Source organism: Tiliqua scincoides, chromosome 13, assembly GCF_035046505.1.
Source record: "Tiliqua scincoides isolate rTilSci1 chromosome 13, rTilSci1.hap2, whole genome shotgun sequence".
Taxonomy (NCBI): Eukaryota; Metazoa; Chordata; class Lepidosauria; order Squamata; family Scincidae; genus Tiliqua; species Tiliqua scincoides.
In genome coordinates this window covers 10,932,896-10,947,786 of record NC_089833.1, presented here as the reverse complement: position 1 = coordinate 10,947,786, position 14,891 = coordinate 10,932,896, and the positions used below count along the sequence as shown (strand labels likewise).

Below are 14,891 nucleotides of genomic sequence, written 5' to 3'. Positions count from 1 at the left end.
AAACGTAAGATCCCAGAAAATCTTTGGGCCCCTCTTTTGGCTCCAGGACCCCCTTTTTGATATGCCGCTTTTCAACAAAAGTTCACAGAGTGGTTTACAGAGAAAAAGCCAATCACTAAATGGCTCCCTGTCCCAAAAAGGCTCACAATCTAAAACGATGCAAAAGAACACCAGCAGGCAGCCACTAGAAAAGACACTGCTGGGGTGAGGAGAGCAGGTTACTCTCCCCCTGCTAAATAACAGAGGAGCACCCACTTGAAAAAATGCCTCTTACCTAGTTAGCAAGGGTTACATACCCCCTGTAACCCCCTTCTCCAGCAGCCTGCTTCCAGGTGCCAATCCCCTTAGCTGGATCAGGTCATTAATCAAAATTCCAAAACATTTTAATGGTAAGTGAAATTCAAAAACGGACCCATTACTAATGGTGGGGGGGGCAGACCTCCCTGCCAGAGATCTTTAAAGAGCAGCTGAACAGCAGTCTCTTGGGGGGAGGGGCTCAGTTGCTGCTTTCCTGCATTCAGCAGAGGGTTGGACTAGATGGCCTTCAAAGCCCCTCTCCAACTTTAGGATGAAATGTCCTTCAATCTGAGTCATTCCAGAACAAATCCCTCTGAAGAGCAAGCGAGTGAGTGAGAGTGTGTGTCTCACAGAGCAGAAACTCTGCCACTTGTATCTTTGAGAGATATATATCTTTTTTTTTATATATACTGAAGGATAATTCAATCAACACTTTGCAAAATAAGAACTCTTTATGATTGACAAATGTATACAGAACATTCAGAGAGGTTATTTTTTCCCCATTCCCCCTTCCTTGCGAGGTTTGCATTTTTAAGTGTTGTTTTGTACGTCTTTGTGAAGTGGGAACTGACAGCTGAAGGGAGAGGGAGAGAAAAAAAAAAGCCACAGGAATCTCAAGGTGCCTTTTAATACATTGACAATAAGTCAAGAGAAAAAACACACAACAGCGAAAAAACTTCCAAACACAGTTTAAGGCCACATTTAAAAAAAGATGACAGAACTTAAGGCTTTTTCTTAAAGGGGCAACTCAGAGGATGCCATGGCATGAACGTCGAGTTGGAAATAGTCCAGAGAAGGCGATTTACCCATAGGGAAATCTCAACCCACAGAAGGAGACTTAACCCCATTTTTTTTTTTACAGGAGCAGGATGCTCTCATGTGATTGTTAATGGCAACCCAGGTGGAATGACGCACACTCCCCACATCCTCGCATCCAGCGTGTTCCCAGCCAATGGACAGCACCTCTGGTCCTCTTGGGGAGCGCCACCGCTGTTCTCCGTCAACGGTGATTTCAATCACAACGGAATCGGAGACAAGTCACTTTATAATATACAAATGTGGCACAAATGAACTGCGCCGGGATTCAAGAGCTCTGCGATCAGAGGCCGCTGTACAGTATATCTTGCTGTTCGTTTGGCAAGGTTATGACTCTAATACTTAATCGGTTTTTTTATTCTTTCTTTTTTTCATTACCAAAATAGAGAGAGAGAGAGAGAGAGAGAGAGAGAGAGAGAGAGAGAGAGAATTTGCATAGATAGTACATTCAACTCAGAGGAGATTTCTCTTCCGTCCGCCCCATTCTTGTTTTCCTTTCGTCAGGTTACGCATTTGCAAGGTGTTAGTGAGGTAGTACCTTTGGTAGCACCCGTGAGCAAAAAAAAAAAAGGTTAACGAAAGCAGAAGCAACAAGACAAAGTTGGAACAAAAACACGGTCAGGAAAACCACAAAGGTAGCAAGGAGAAGGAGGAGGCCAGCAGATCTTTACAGGATCCGGGCTGCAGCCTAACTACAAATCTGGCGCTAAGTTGAAATGGTTTCGATATGGGCTGATGGGGGACCCTTCCCTGAATCCATGTTAACTGGCAGGGAAAGAATGATGAAATGCCTCCTACAGTGGCCTAGTGTCTCTTGGTCCTTGTGGCTCCCCGGGAGCATTCAAAACAAAAGGTTCTCTGCGCATGTTCAAATGTGCATATTCGGTGCTAGAGGGTGGCAGGTTGGAGGGACAGCTTGCTCTGCTGAGCAGGGTGTGGTTGAGGGGGAGTAGAGTGCCGAGATGCCTCCAACAGCGGTAATGATGACATCACCGGTAAGAGCTGCCTTTTACACTTTCTTCCAAGGACCTGAGCCGAGAAGCAATGTCTGGCTCAGCTGGAGGCGAACTGAGACATTTGCCTAGGGATGTAAAATGTACTTGTCTAGACCAGGGGTCTCCAAACCCCGGCCCGGGGGCCAGATGCGGCCGGTGGCAAGCCTCTATCCGGCCCGCGGTCAACCTCTTGCCCCTGAAAGCCTCTGGCTCACTCAACTGAACAAGACCAGAACTGTGCTCTGATTGTGTCTGGAGGGTGTTCTGAGGGCCAGAGAGGTTGAATGAATGAGCCCATTCATTCATTTATTCACTCATCTAAGTTCCATCTCTAATTTATGTATTTAAATTGTATATTTAAATTTTTTTCCCGACCCTCAACACCACGCCAGATGTTTGATGCGGCCCTTTGGTCAAAAAGTTTGGAGACCCCTGGTCTAGACCATCATCTTTTCCAAGGGCTATTTCGGAGACTGTACATAGCTCATGTTACATTAAGGCTACGATTCCAGACAAATTTACCTGGAAGGAAGCTCTACTGGGCACAGTAAGACTTACTTCCAGGTAGACATATGCAAGCTAGCACTCCAATACACCTCTTCAATTTATCGGGGTTACTTTTTAATTCATTTTTCAATGTTTATACAATTCTTTTAAAATCACTGCAACCCACGAGTTTGGGATGAAAGGAGCTGGTTTTGCTGTTTTATAGTTTTAGTGAGGCGTGGCTGGGGTGTGTTTGTGTGTGTGAGATGACTAGTTCACCGAACAATGAACATGCACGTGTGAATCAGCCCTAACTTGCATGACGCAATCCTGGGTTAAATATTACACAGGCCTACACACATTTTTTTGTTTTGAATGTTAGACCTATTTTGGGGTATATTTGGGATTCCTCACAAGGAGGCTGCTTGAATTGGCATATAAGGTGGCTATTCCCCAAAGCAAGAGCCAATTGGGCAAAACTGATGCCATTTTTTGGAATCAGCATCCCAAAAATTTCCTAAATTTGTGGAAACAATCTTGGCAACAAAAAAGGTGTGTTTTTTTTGGTTTGTTTTTGTGGTAGGCCTGGGTTATTGTCTCTGCCCTCGAGGAACCTACAGGACGGCTGAGTTCATCCTCCAAGACGGAAGAACACAGGCTTCCACTGGTGGACTCCTGGGGGAGGGAATTTGGGCTTCTGGAGGAGGAATGGGAAAGTTGACACATATATTTCTACTGACAGAAGACTTCCTGATGGATGTTACACCAGCTGAAGGAAACGGAAGGTCTACCCAGACTTCCACTGGCAGTAGACTTGGTCCCCTGGTTGGGCGAGGACATTTCTCCAGCTCGAAGCAGGAGGGTCTCTCCATAGGTTTCTGCTGGCAGAAGACCTGGCCTCCTGGAGGGCCACCTTGGATGGCCACTCCAGCTGAAGAAGGAAAGTTCAACCCACAGAAGTGCCAAGGAAGATCTGACCTTCATGGAGGATTTTCATAAACAGAAATGTCCAGCAACATTGCTGTGGACGACAACAACAAGGGAAACAAAGGTCGCTACACCTCATTGGACAATTTTGGATGGAACAGATTCCTTTTCCTTCCCTTGAGCAGCCGCAATCCCAAGGAATGTTTTGACTGTTGCAACTCGTGCGAGAATGGAAATCAAGAAGACAGAAAGAAAAGGGAAGGGGGTGGGTGGGATGGAGAATTCTTATTTTTGTTTTAAAAACAGGGCCTTTCCTTAATAAAGGCAGCGTCAGTTAGTAAGATCAGATAAATTTCCTGGCTGCACAAGCAGCACCCCTACTCATTAGTCATTGACTAAAAACACAAATAAATACCTAGCCATTTCCAGCCTCCTTGGTGCCAGCTTAAACATTTCATGCTCTCTGCCTTCCTGCCAGCACAGCTGACATGGGCAATTTCAGAGTCCAAAGCAAATGGTGGTGGTTTAAAAACAAGGACGATGGACGAGAAAATTTGCAAGTCGTCAAAGAGCCCAAGAGTTACAATCATCGCCGCACCCCGTCATTTTAAAAGGGAACTCAACTGTTTCCTGCTACCTGGTTCTGCTGTACAGGGTTGGTTTGCCTCCCTCCTTTCCCTGTGAATTCTCATTAACAGTCAAGGAGGGTGTATAAGGAGGGGAGGAGGAGACAGAAGAGAAGCCTCATTTCATTAAGGCTGCAATCCTATACAGGTGGTGCTTCGTTATCCACTGATTTGACCCGCCACTGATACCAGGGTCCACATTTAAATGCCTAGTAACAAGGGGAAAAAACACACCAAAATCCAATTTTCTAACTTCCTGCTGTTAAACTGCACCAGTTGCAAGCTTCTGGGGTTTAAAAACAGCTTTAAAGACCCACTTCCAGGTTTCTTGTGCCTCTTGTTGTCACCACAGAATGCACTGGTATAGACACTATTCCATATTCAGCCACCAGAAGGGGTGAACAATGGAATCTAATAAAAAAAATTATTCCATTAGGAGCAAGAAGCCTGGAAATGGGTCTTTAAAGTTATTTTTCCACTTTGGTATCCATTGATTTTTTTTTTTTAAATCCACTGGGGTTTCCGGAACAGAACAGCGTGGCAGCGTGGTAAGTATGACACACTCCACCATGCACCCTGTAAGCAGCCTCACCCCTTGGTGTCAGAGCCATTCAGGACAACCATCGAACATTACTATCATTGCCCCCAAATTGCTCCGACGCTGAGGGGGAATGGCCGCTTGAATGGCGCATTGCGGAGCATGCCATACTTACCATGCTGCCCCCATACTTACCATCTGCTTCTGATGTTAGCAGTTGTATGTGCTAGGACTGGGGGGAGGCTGCTGAATTTTTTTTTGAGTAGGGGAAGATGTAAAGAACAGCACATGTCAAATGCTTAAACTATGGGGTGAAGGTAGCATGTCTTCCATGAAATCCACAAGCCTCATTCCCTAACTGCCCCCAATTATAAATCAAATCACTCCCCCATTGCCTTCTGAAAAGAACTGCTTGTGGGCCAGGTTTCCACCTTCCCCCAAACTGCAATCTGCAGGTCCCCTTGAAGGAAGCGCAAAACCAGGTTCAGCAGGTGTGCCTCTCCTGCCTCCAGCCAGCCGCAAGAACTTAGTTAAATTCCCTTTTAAACCAAAGTGAAGGTGTACCAGGTGCTACCTCAAACGTCCGTCCGGTTTCACGGGGCCCAGCTCAGACTTGGGGTCTGGACTAAGCGAACTCCAGGACGTTTGGCTACAAGCCTGCATGACTGGACAGGAAGTCGGGCCCGTGCTACAGATATCGACGGCCGACCACATGCCGCCGACCAAACTGTCCACCCAGTTCTCCAGCTTGGTGCCAGTCAGCACCGCGTTCCTTTTCGCTTGGTCCACCTGGGCAGGGTCGAGAGGGATGTTCAAAACCGGGTTCAGGCCTTGGAAACTCTGTTCCATGTAGGAGTTCTTTGGAGGGCCTCCATGCAATCGCGTGGCTTCGTCTGGAAAAAGTAAAAAAACGGAAGAGCGCAGACACGTTAATCTAAATTATAAGAACATAAGAACAGCCCCACTGGATCAGGCCATAGGCCCATCTAGTCCAGCTTCCTGTATCTCACAGCGGCCCACCAAATGCCCCAGGGAGCACACCAGATAACAAGAGACCTGCAAGGCTTCCTGGGAATTGTAGTTAAGAACATAAGAACAGCCCCACTGGATCAGGCCATAGGCCCATCTAGTCCAGCTTCCTGTATCTCACAGCGGCCCACCAAATGCCCCAGGGAGCACACCAGATAACAAGAGACCTCATCCTGGTGCCCTCCCTTGCATCTGGCCTTCTGACATAACCCATTTCTAAAATCAGGAGGTTGCGCATACGCATCATGGCTTGTACCCCGTAATGGATTTTACCTCCAGAAACTTGTCCAATCCAATTAATTGGAATAGATTTGTTTTCCTGCCTTTCTCTAAAGCAGAGGATCCCAAACTGTGGACTGGAACACCCTGGTGGGTTGGAACCTGATTTTTGGTGGGTCACCAAAGCGTGATGATAACTAATTGCCTCAAGCCCTATTGAAAAATCAGATACTGTAGCTGCTAATTAGTCTGCAAAGAGCTCAGTGCCTGCAGTTTGCAAGACAGCTGCTAACTGCACTTCAAGGAGCTGAGCTCCTTCAGTTTGCAAGCATGTGTGAGTGTAGAGAGAAAGTTTGAGGGTCTTTTTCTCTGGTTATTATTTCTTATAAACAAATAAATAAAATATGATTTCTTTCTCGATCTCCTTTTTTAGAAGTCTGGTAAACCTAGGTGGGTCCCGATAAAGTATCATTTTAAAAAGTGGGCCCTGGTGCTAAAAAGTTTGGAAACCACTGCTCTAAAGTCATCTGCAGCAATGGGGTGAGATACAGCTCGGACCACCCAATGAGCTGAAGAGCCCTGGCCACAAGCAGGAGATGAAGGAACACCTCTCTCCGGCACGGGCTGCCAAGAGGTCACTGATGGGTACTTTGGGAAGCCGTTTCCACTTTGGAAAACAAATCCAGGATTTCATGGTCACTTGGCCTGAACTAGCAGGTTTTTTCATATGGTTCTTAATCTTTTCAGCACCAGAGCCCACTCTAGCGGGACCCACCAAGCTTTATGAGATGTTAAAAAAAAGGTGACCTTGAAAGAAACAATATATATATTTATTTATTTACAAATAAACTTTTATTCATTTATTTGCAAAAAAAAAAACTTGATCCACTTCTCATAATGAGGCAGCCCTAATGAACAGCCCCAAGGCTTGAGGGGCTCAGTGATGTGACCAAGCCTTCATCTGCCCCCCCCCACTACCTGTCACTGATGGACTTGGGTGGGGGGGAACACACCAGAAAAAAAGATGCTCAAACATTCATCTCCCTATATTGACACAAGCTTGCAAACTGCAGGAACTCAGCTGTTTGCAGGGCAGCTAAGAAGCTACCTGATTTTTGAATAGCCTCAGGGTTTGAGGAAATTCGTTATCTCTTCTTTCCCACCCATGTTTTCATTTGAGGCTCTGCGGGACCCACCAGAAATCGGGTCACGTCCCACCAAGCGCAACGGTTTGAGAAACACTGGCCTAGAACTTGTGGGAAGAGTCTTAATGCTGGGGTGGGGAGTTTTTTTTTTTGCCTGAAATCCTCTCCCCCGGGTGTGAAGAAGAGGGTGGATGCGTGTCTCCAAAGCCAAGTCCTTATTTCAGCTCTTGCAGACATGAGACTGGATGCCACAAAGAGACCTTGAGGAGCCCCGCCAAGATACACGCCGTCTCCAGGAGAGAGTGCCTTCATTCAAGACCCTCCTGAACTTGGCAAATCACACTGTTTTCCAAGGTCAGTTCGTGGGCCAAGAATGACATACTAGTGTCTACAGCTAGGTTCCATGTCACCCTTGCCATTCTGCAGTCTGTGCAGAACTCTCAGTTTCCTACAGGGAGGAACCACTTTAGTTTCTGCTGTAAAATCTGCTGTAAGGACTGGTTTCCCCAGCTAGTTCTCTAGTGGAGGAGCCTCCTTAGCTGGGAGGCATCCTCTGTATCTGAGACTCAAAATGCAAGGGCTACCGAAAGCAGATGAGAAAGAGCTCGCAACCCCCCCCGCCCCACAGGGTAGGCCCATTCATGAGGTCAAATAAGGGTTTAGATCAGGGGTGTCAAACTCATTTCATATAGTGGGCCAAATAGCATCCACGGCACCTGCTGAGGCCATGGGCTTGATGCAGTAAAAGAGTGTTCTTCAACCTTGAGGGCATGACCCCAATGGGGACACAAAGCCACATTTGTGGGGTTTCGGCAAGATAGGAGAACCAAAACGGCCACCAATCATGCCAACTCATACAGCTGAGGTGGCATGGTTCAGTATGGGGGCAGAGGATTGCATACAGGCCAATGTTTCACACACATGAAAAGTATTTACACGCTGCTTGAATATAGTCATTGAGCCTTGCCCCACTCTTAGAGTCTGCATGCCATTCTCTGCAGTGGCCTGTCCAGCTCTGACATAAAATTCAAGGGGATGTATTATCTTGACAAGCAAAAATGATTGTGCTAAGTTGAAAAAGAGCCTTCCCCACAACAGCTTCTGGGGGTGGGGATTGGTTAGCATTTGGGGCAAGGATGGGTCCCGGAAGGACAACGGGATCAACAGTGGGTCCCCAGCATCCTTATTTACTAGGGTCATGGCACAAAAAAAGGTTGAACACCACTGCAGTAGAAGACAGGTCTCTATTTTTAGAACCTTACCTTGTCTGATGGCTTGCCGGTTGGAAAACATCAGAGGTGAGACCAAGAACTTGGTTTCAGCAACCGGTACCCAGTGATGTAGGATTTTTACAGTCCAGACCCCGGGCCGGAGGGGCAAATTCAAAGGAGGCTTGTAGTAAGTGAACTCTGCACTGGACTCAATGAGAATATCGTACGTCGCCGCAATGACGTTTACAGGGTCCACCCAGATGACTGTGACGGTGACGTTGGGACCCTTCCCCCATTTCTGCATGCCGATGGGCTCGTCCATCGGTCCCAGGAGCCCGCCGATGTTCCGGAACATCCTCTCCTTCGCATCCCACTCGGTTCCAATCTGAAAGCAAAAACGTACGCGCCTTAAGAGAGGCTGAAACCAAAAGACAAAATAATACAGATGTGTGTCGCTTGATGACAGGGGTATGTACTCCAATCCCCATCTGTTAGGCAATTTGTCATTACGTGGACGTTCAGCCCACTGTATTATGTTCTAGTCAATTTCACACCATCACATTACCTGTATAGCTAACTTGTCATCACAGCTTTCAAACCAGTACAACTGGATGTGCCCCCATGTTCCCCACTGCTGCGACTCCTCTTCTCACTCTCCCTGGATTCGAAAAGGAAGAGGCACCCAGGAAGGGGAGGAGAGAAGGTGGCTGGGTGAGACTTTCTAGTCCACCACTCTCTTCTGCTCTGTTTTTCTCTTCCTTTTTAAATCCATGGAAGGAAATAGACAGGCTGAAGCCATACCAGCGGTTATCTCAGTCTAACCTATGTACGAGAGGTCCTGACTTAACCAATGGGCAGATGGCACCACTGTCCCACCTTCACCCACTTGCTCTGCATCTAGACTGGGAAGCCTCCAAAGTGTTCAACAGGCAGAGATGGGATCTCATGTGCAGATTGCAATGTATAGCCCAGCCTTTACCTGGATATTAATCAATTATCACCTGCTGCTGGTAATCGGGGGTGGAGGGTGGGATGGCTCCCATAAGAGGTCTTTGTCCCATGGCTTTCAGTAACCTGCTTCTGGCACTTATATGTGGTATAAAGTGGGACCTCCTTAGCCACGGATTCGGAACCCACTGATTTGACCCACCACAGGTTCTGAACCCATGCCTAGAGGGCCCACCGAGGACCTCCAGTCATGACCAGAAATGGAGGACCTACAGATGTGAGCAGAAGCCACTTCCGGTCACAACCAGCAGTCTTCTGTGGGCCCCTGCATCCATGGGGGGGAGGGGGGGAGATCCCCCTTGGATGCCAAGGTCCAACTGTATAGACCACCACAATGTGAATGGATTATTATTGAAGTAACTTGTAAGCTCCTTGGCATCCTGGGTGCCGAAGCAGGATAAGAACATAGATGTACAGCCCTGAAATCTGAACCGACCGACCAAATTACAATGATCGCTCCAGTAATGAACAGCAATGGGACTTAACTACGTAAACACTAAAATGCACACAAAGACTTCGCTCCCAGTTCCCCAAAGGGAGGGCATTACCTGTCTATAATTAGCACCGGCTGACATTTGCATTAGCAAAATACAGGTTTCAAAACACACACGTTCCAGCTCAGGGAGAAAAATTGGTTTTCTAGGTTGCTTTTAAAAAACAAAAACAAATAAGAAAGCCTAGATTGGTTGGCACCCAATAAATAAATGCAACCTACATACGAATGAGAACTTAGGAACACCTGGCTATTAGAACTACATATAAAAAGTTGTGTTAAGAACATAAGAACATAAGAACAGCCCCACTGGATCAGGCCATAGGCCCATCTAGTCCAGCTTCCTGTATCTCACAGCGGCCCACCAAATGCCCCAGGGAGCACACCAGATAACAAGAGACCTCATCCTGGTGCGCTCCCTTGTCTGGTCCACCTGTGTTCTGGTCATCTGGCCCCCGGGAGGTGTTAACATGTGCCCCCAGGTGCCAAATCCCTTTGCTATGCCGCTGGCTGCAGGAGGGGTGGCCCAGCAGGTGTTCCCACCGCTCACAGGCTCCATATGAAGATAAGAGCCTTCATTCCCTTCACTGTCAGGAGAGCCTCTGCTATTACAATGTCACAGCAAGGCAGCCCAGCACGGACTCTGGGAGCGCCTTGCATTTTGGAGCACAGCGTCCACTCGTCTCTGTGAACATCAGGAGAAAGAGACTGGAGTGTTTATACAATTCTTCCCTCTGGGGTCTAAAGAGAGGGAGAGCTATTAGCAGAGCCATGACAGCAATCTCCAGTTTGGAGCACTTAAAGGTAATACATATATTTGAGTGAAACCATTTCAGGTCTCTCTCTCTCTCTGACGCTACGGGAAGGCTGGACATTATTTTGCTGAAGAGATCTCTAACCAGACAATGATGAATATCTGAGTAAACCTGAAATGCCAGGAAATTCCAGACTTGGAGACGTGTGCGGTATTTCCACCCTTGGCCTGACAGGGACTATTACACAAACTCTCCTTCAAACCCAACAGCCCGAACGGCACAGTGGATACAATGCTCCCCTCCTCACAGCTGAAGGTAGGAGACGGATTGTTCCCCCTGTTCCAGTGCCACTGACAAGACAAATGACAAATTCTCCCCAGGGCTAGCTGTATAGAGCAGGGGTGTCCAAAGTTTTTGGCAGGAGGGCCACATCGTTTCTCTGACACTGTGTCGGGGGCCTGGGGAAAAAAGAATTAATTTACATTTAAAATTTGAATAAATTTACATAAATGAATATATTAAAGATGAACTTATATGAATGAATGAAGGTCTTGCAATAGCTCAAGGCCTATAAAAGGCCTTGCACAAAGCAAGGCTGGCCTTTCCTTTGCTGCAGCTACTGCATCACAGATGTGAAACAGCAAGCAGTGGAGGGAGCCGTCATCCCACAGCTCACGCGAGAGGTCAAACAGTCTCCCTCACGTTGAGAGCAGTTGCATCGGGCCAGTGTGGGCTCCAACAAATCTCTGGAGGGCCAGAGGCTCATTGGAGACTGGGGGCTCCCTGAGGACCGCATTGAGAGGCTTCAAGGGCCGCAAGTGGCCCCACGGCTGGGGTTTGGGCACCCCGGTATAGAGCCATTCCTTTCTAATCGTTGCTAGCTATTTTTTACTTTAAAAAAAAAAAATTAGTGGGCCCTCCTTAGCTGCAGATTTCGGTATCCACAGGTGTTGAGCCTGTGGCTGGAGGGCCTCTTAGACAGGACCAGAAGTGCCTTCTGGAAGACACTTCTGGTTGCGTTGAGAAAATCTTCTGCAGGTCCTCCATGGATTTAATTATCTGCAGAATTCAGTATCCACCAAAGGGGGGGGGATTCCTGATACAGATCCCCAACGTATACTGAGAGTCCACTGTAGTATCGCAATTGGATGATATCTGATATCTCAGCCACTTGCCCATCTTTACTCGGGACTCTTTCTCTCCCAAAGCAGCAGTCTCTGCTTCCTCACCTCCATGCAAATACCGACAGAGGGTCCAAGCTGCAGCGTCCCTCACTCCAGAAGATTGGCGGATAGCAAATGTCACGCCTATTTTTAAAAAGGGAAAGAGGGGGGACCCGGGAAACTATAGGCCGGTCAGCCTAACATCTATACCGGGTAAGATGGTGGAATGCCTCATCAAAGATAGGATCTCAAAACACATAGACGAACAGGCCTTGCTGAGGGAGAGTCAGCATGGCTTCTGTAAGGGTAAGTCTTGCCTCACAAACCTTATAGAATTCTTTGAAAAGGTCAACAGGCATGTGGATGCGGGAGAACCCGTGGACATTATATATCTGGACTTTCAGAAGGCGTTTGACACGGTCCCTCACCAAAGGCTACTGAAAAAACTCCACAGTCAGGGAATTAGAGGACAGGTCCTCTCGTGGATTGAGAACTGGTTGGAGGCCAGGAAGCAGAGAGTGGGTGTCAATGGGCAATTTTCACAATGGAGAGAGGTGAAAAGCGGTGTGCCCCAAGGATCTGTCCTGGGACCGGTGCTTTTCAACCTCTTCATAAATGACCTGGAGACAGGGTTGAGCAGTGAAGTGGCTAAGTTTGCAGATGACACCAAACTTTTCCGAGTGGTAAAGACCAGAAGAGATTGTGAGGAGCTCCAGAAGGATCTCTCCAGACTGGCAGAATGGGCAGCAAAATGGCAGATGCGCTTCAATGTCAGTAAGTGTAAAGTCATGCACATTGGGGCAAAAAATCAAAACTTTAGATATAGGCTGATGGGTTCTGAGCTGTCTGTGACAGATCAGGAGAGAGATCTTGGGGTGGTGGTGGACAGGTCGATGAAAGTGTCGACCCAATGTGCGGCGGCAGTGAAGAAGGCCAATTCTATGCTTGGGATCATTAGGAAGGGTATTGAGAACAAAACGGTTAGTATTATAATGCCGTTGTACAAATCTATGGTAAGGCCACACCTGGAGTATTGTGTCCAGTTCTGGTCGCCGCATCTCAAAAAAGACATAGTGGAAATGGAAAAGGTGCAAAAGAGAGCGACTAAGATGATTACGGGGCTGGGGCACCTTCCTTATGAGGAAAGGCTACGGCGTTTGGGCCTCTTCAGCCTAGAAAAGAGACGCTTGAGGGGGGACATGATTGAGACATACAAAATTATGCAGGGTATGGACAGAGTGGATAGGGAGATGCTCTTTATGCTCTCACATAATACCAGAACCAGGGGACATCCACTAAAATTGAGTGTTGGGCGGGTTAGGACAGACAAAAGAAAATATTTCTTTACTCAGCGCGTGGTCGGTCTGTGGAACTCCTTGCCACAGGATGTGGTGCTGGCGTCTAGCCTAGACGCCTTTAAAAGGGGATTGGACGAGTTTCTGGAGGAAAAATCCATTATGGGGTACAAGCCATGATGTGTATGCGCAACCTCCTGATTTTAGGAATGGGTTAAGTCAGAATGCCAGATGTAGGGGAGAGCACCAGGATGAGGTCTCTTGTTATCTGGTGTGCTCCCTGGGGCATTTGGTGGGCCGCTGTGAGATACAGGAAGCTGGACTAGATGGGCCTATGGCCTGATCCAGTGGGGCTGTTCTTATGTTCTTATGTTCTTATGTACTCTCTTCTCTTCTCCATCCTGGTTCAGAACTACAACTTACGCATATCTGCATTCCCCCTCCAACTTGCCCAGCTTGGACCCGCAGTTAAAGTGTGCCCAAGATAAATCAGACCTTGATTACAGAGTTTGTGTCTCAAAGCTCATGGTAATCAGGATCATTAGGTCTACACAACAGACACTGCCTGGTTCATTTTCTTCGCCGTGATGAACTGATGAACGGCGACTTCTAACGAGGCCAGAAACAAAACTTTTTGTGTTGCACTGGTACAGCTGAGTGCTCGTCCCATGGGCCTTTCCATTAAATCAAATCTTACTTCACCTCCCCCATCAAGGCACACCAGTGGAGCTGTGAACGAACCACAGGATCACCACCTAGGTGAGAAATCAGTTTTAGGGAGGAACAGGAGGAGCCAAGGAGCATTCAGAACAAATCCACTCCACTGGTAAACTTTCAAAAAATTGTAATCGCAAGCTTACCTCTGAAAACTGCAGCCTTCCAAAGTCGCTTGGTGGACTTGCAATCTTGAACACCTTCTTGGGCATCACCCAGGTTTCCAAGGTCTCCAGCTTACTAGCGGCCAGATTTGTTGCATGATGCTTAACTAGGAAGCCCTGAAAATGGTCTGCAAGGAAGTAGAGCTGGACTGACACTGGATGGCCCATTGGGTAGTACCTGGAAAAGGAAACAGTTGTTTGGAAAAGGGAGACATGAGAGCTAGGTGTGCACATGCTGACACATTCATTCACCATCCACCAGTACAATGTGATCACCATTCACCAGTAGAGGATCAAGCGCTGTCTGAACAGCAGAATTTCTGGGGTCTGGTCTTAGGTCTGTGACAAAAGCTGGGTTATCTAAGACCTGCCCTATATGTCATCATTCCAGCGTGCAAAACTGCCCATTGTTCAGAGTAGGACTGGCCTGGACGCCTTTAAAAAGGGATTGGACAAGTTTCTCGAGGAAAAATCCATTACGGGGTACAAGCCATGATGTGTATGTGCAACCTCCTGATTTTAGAAATGGGCTATGTCAGAATGCCAGATGCAAGGGAGGGCACCAGGATGAGGTCTCTTGTTATCTGGTGTGCTCCCTGGGGCATTTGGTGGGCCGCTGTGAGATACAGGAAGCTGAACTAGATGGGCCTCTGGCCTGATCCAGTGGGGCTGTTCTTATGTTCTTAACTACAATTCCCAGGAAGCCTTGCAGGTCCCTTGTTATCTGGTGTGCTCCCTGGGGCATTTGGTGGGCCGCTGTGAGATACAGGAAGCTGGACTAGATGGGCCTATGGCCTGATCCAGTGGGGCTGTTCTTATGTTCTTAACTACAATTCCCAGGAAGCCTTGCAGGTCTTCTTGTTATCTGGTGTGCTCCCTGGGGCATTTGGTGGGCCACTGTGAGATACAGGAAGCTGGACTAGATGGGCCTATGGCCTGATTCAGTGGGGCTGTTCTTATGTTCTTAACTACAATTCCCAGGAAGCCTTGCAGGTCTCTTGTTATCTGGT

The 14,891-nt window shown here is 47.6% G+C and overlaps 1 protein-coding gene across 1 annotated transcript in view; it reads right to left on the bottom strand.

Moving 5' to 3' along the window:
- Window positions 1–949: 949 nt before the first annotated feature.
- Window positions 950–14,891, bottom strand: part of XYLT1 (xylosyltransferase 1) — a 94,533-nt gene continuing 80,591 nt past the window's right edge. Inside the window, exons 9-11 of the mRNA XM_066640837.1 lie at window positions 13,864–14,059; window positions 8,341–8,674; window positions 950–5,578 (exon numbers count right to left, since the gene is read on the bottom strand). Of these exons, the coding sequence (XP_066496934.1) occupies window positions 5,256–5,578; window positions 8,341–8,674; window positions 13,864–14,059 (853 nt within the window). The 3' untranslated portion in view covers window positions 950–5,255. The remainder of the gene's footprint in view (window positions 5,579–8,340; window positions 8,675–13,863; window positions 14,060–14,891) is intronic.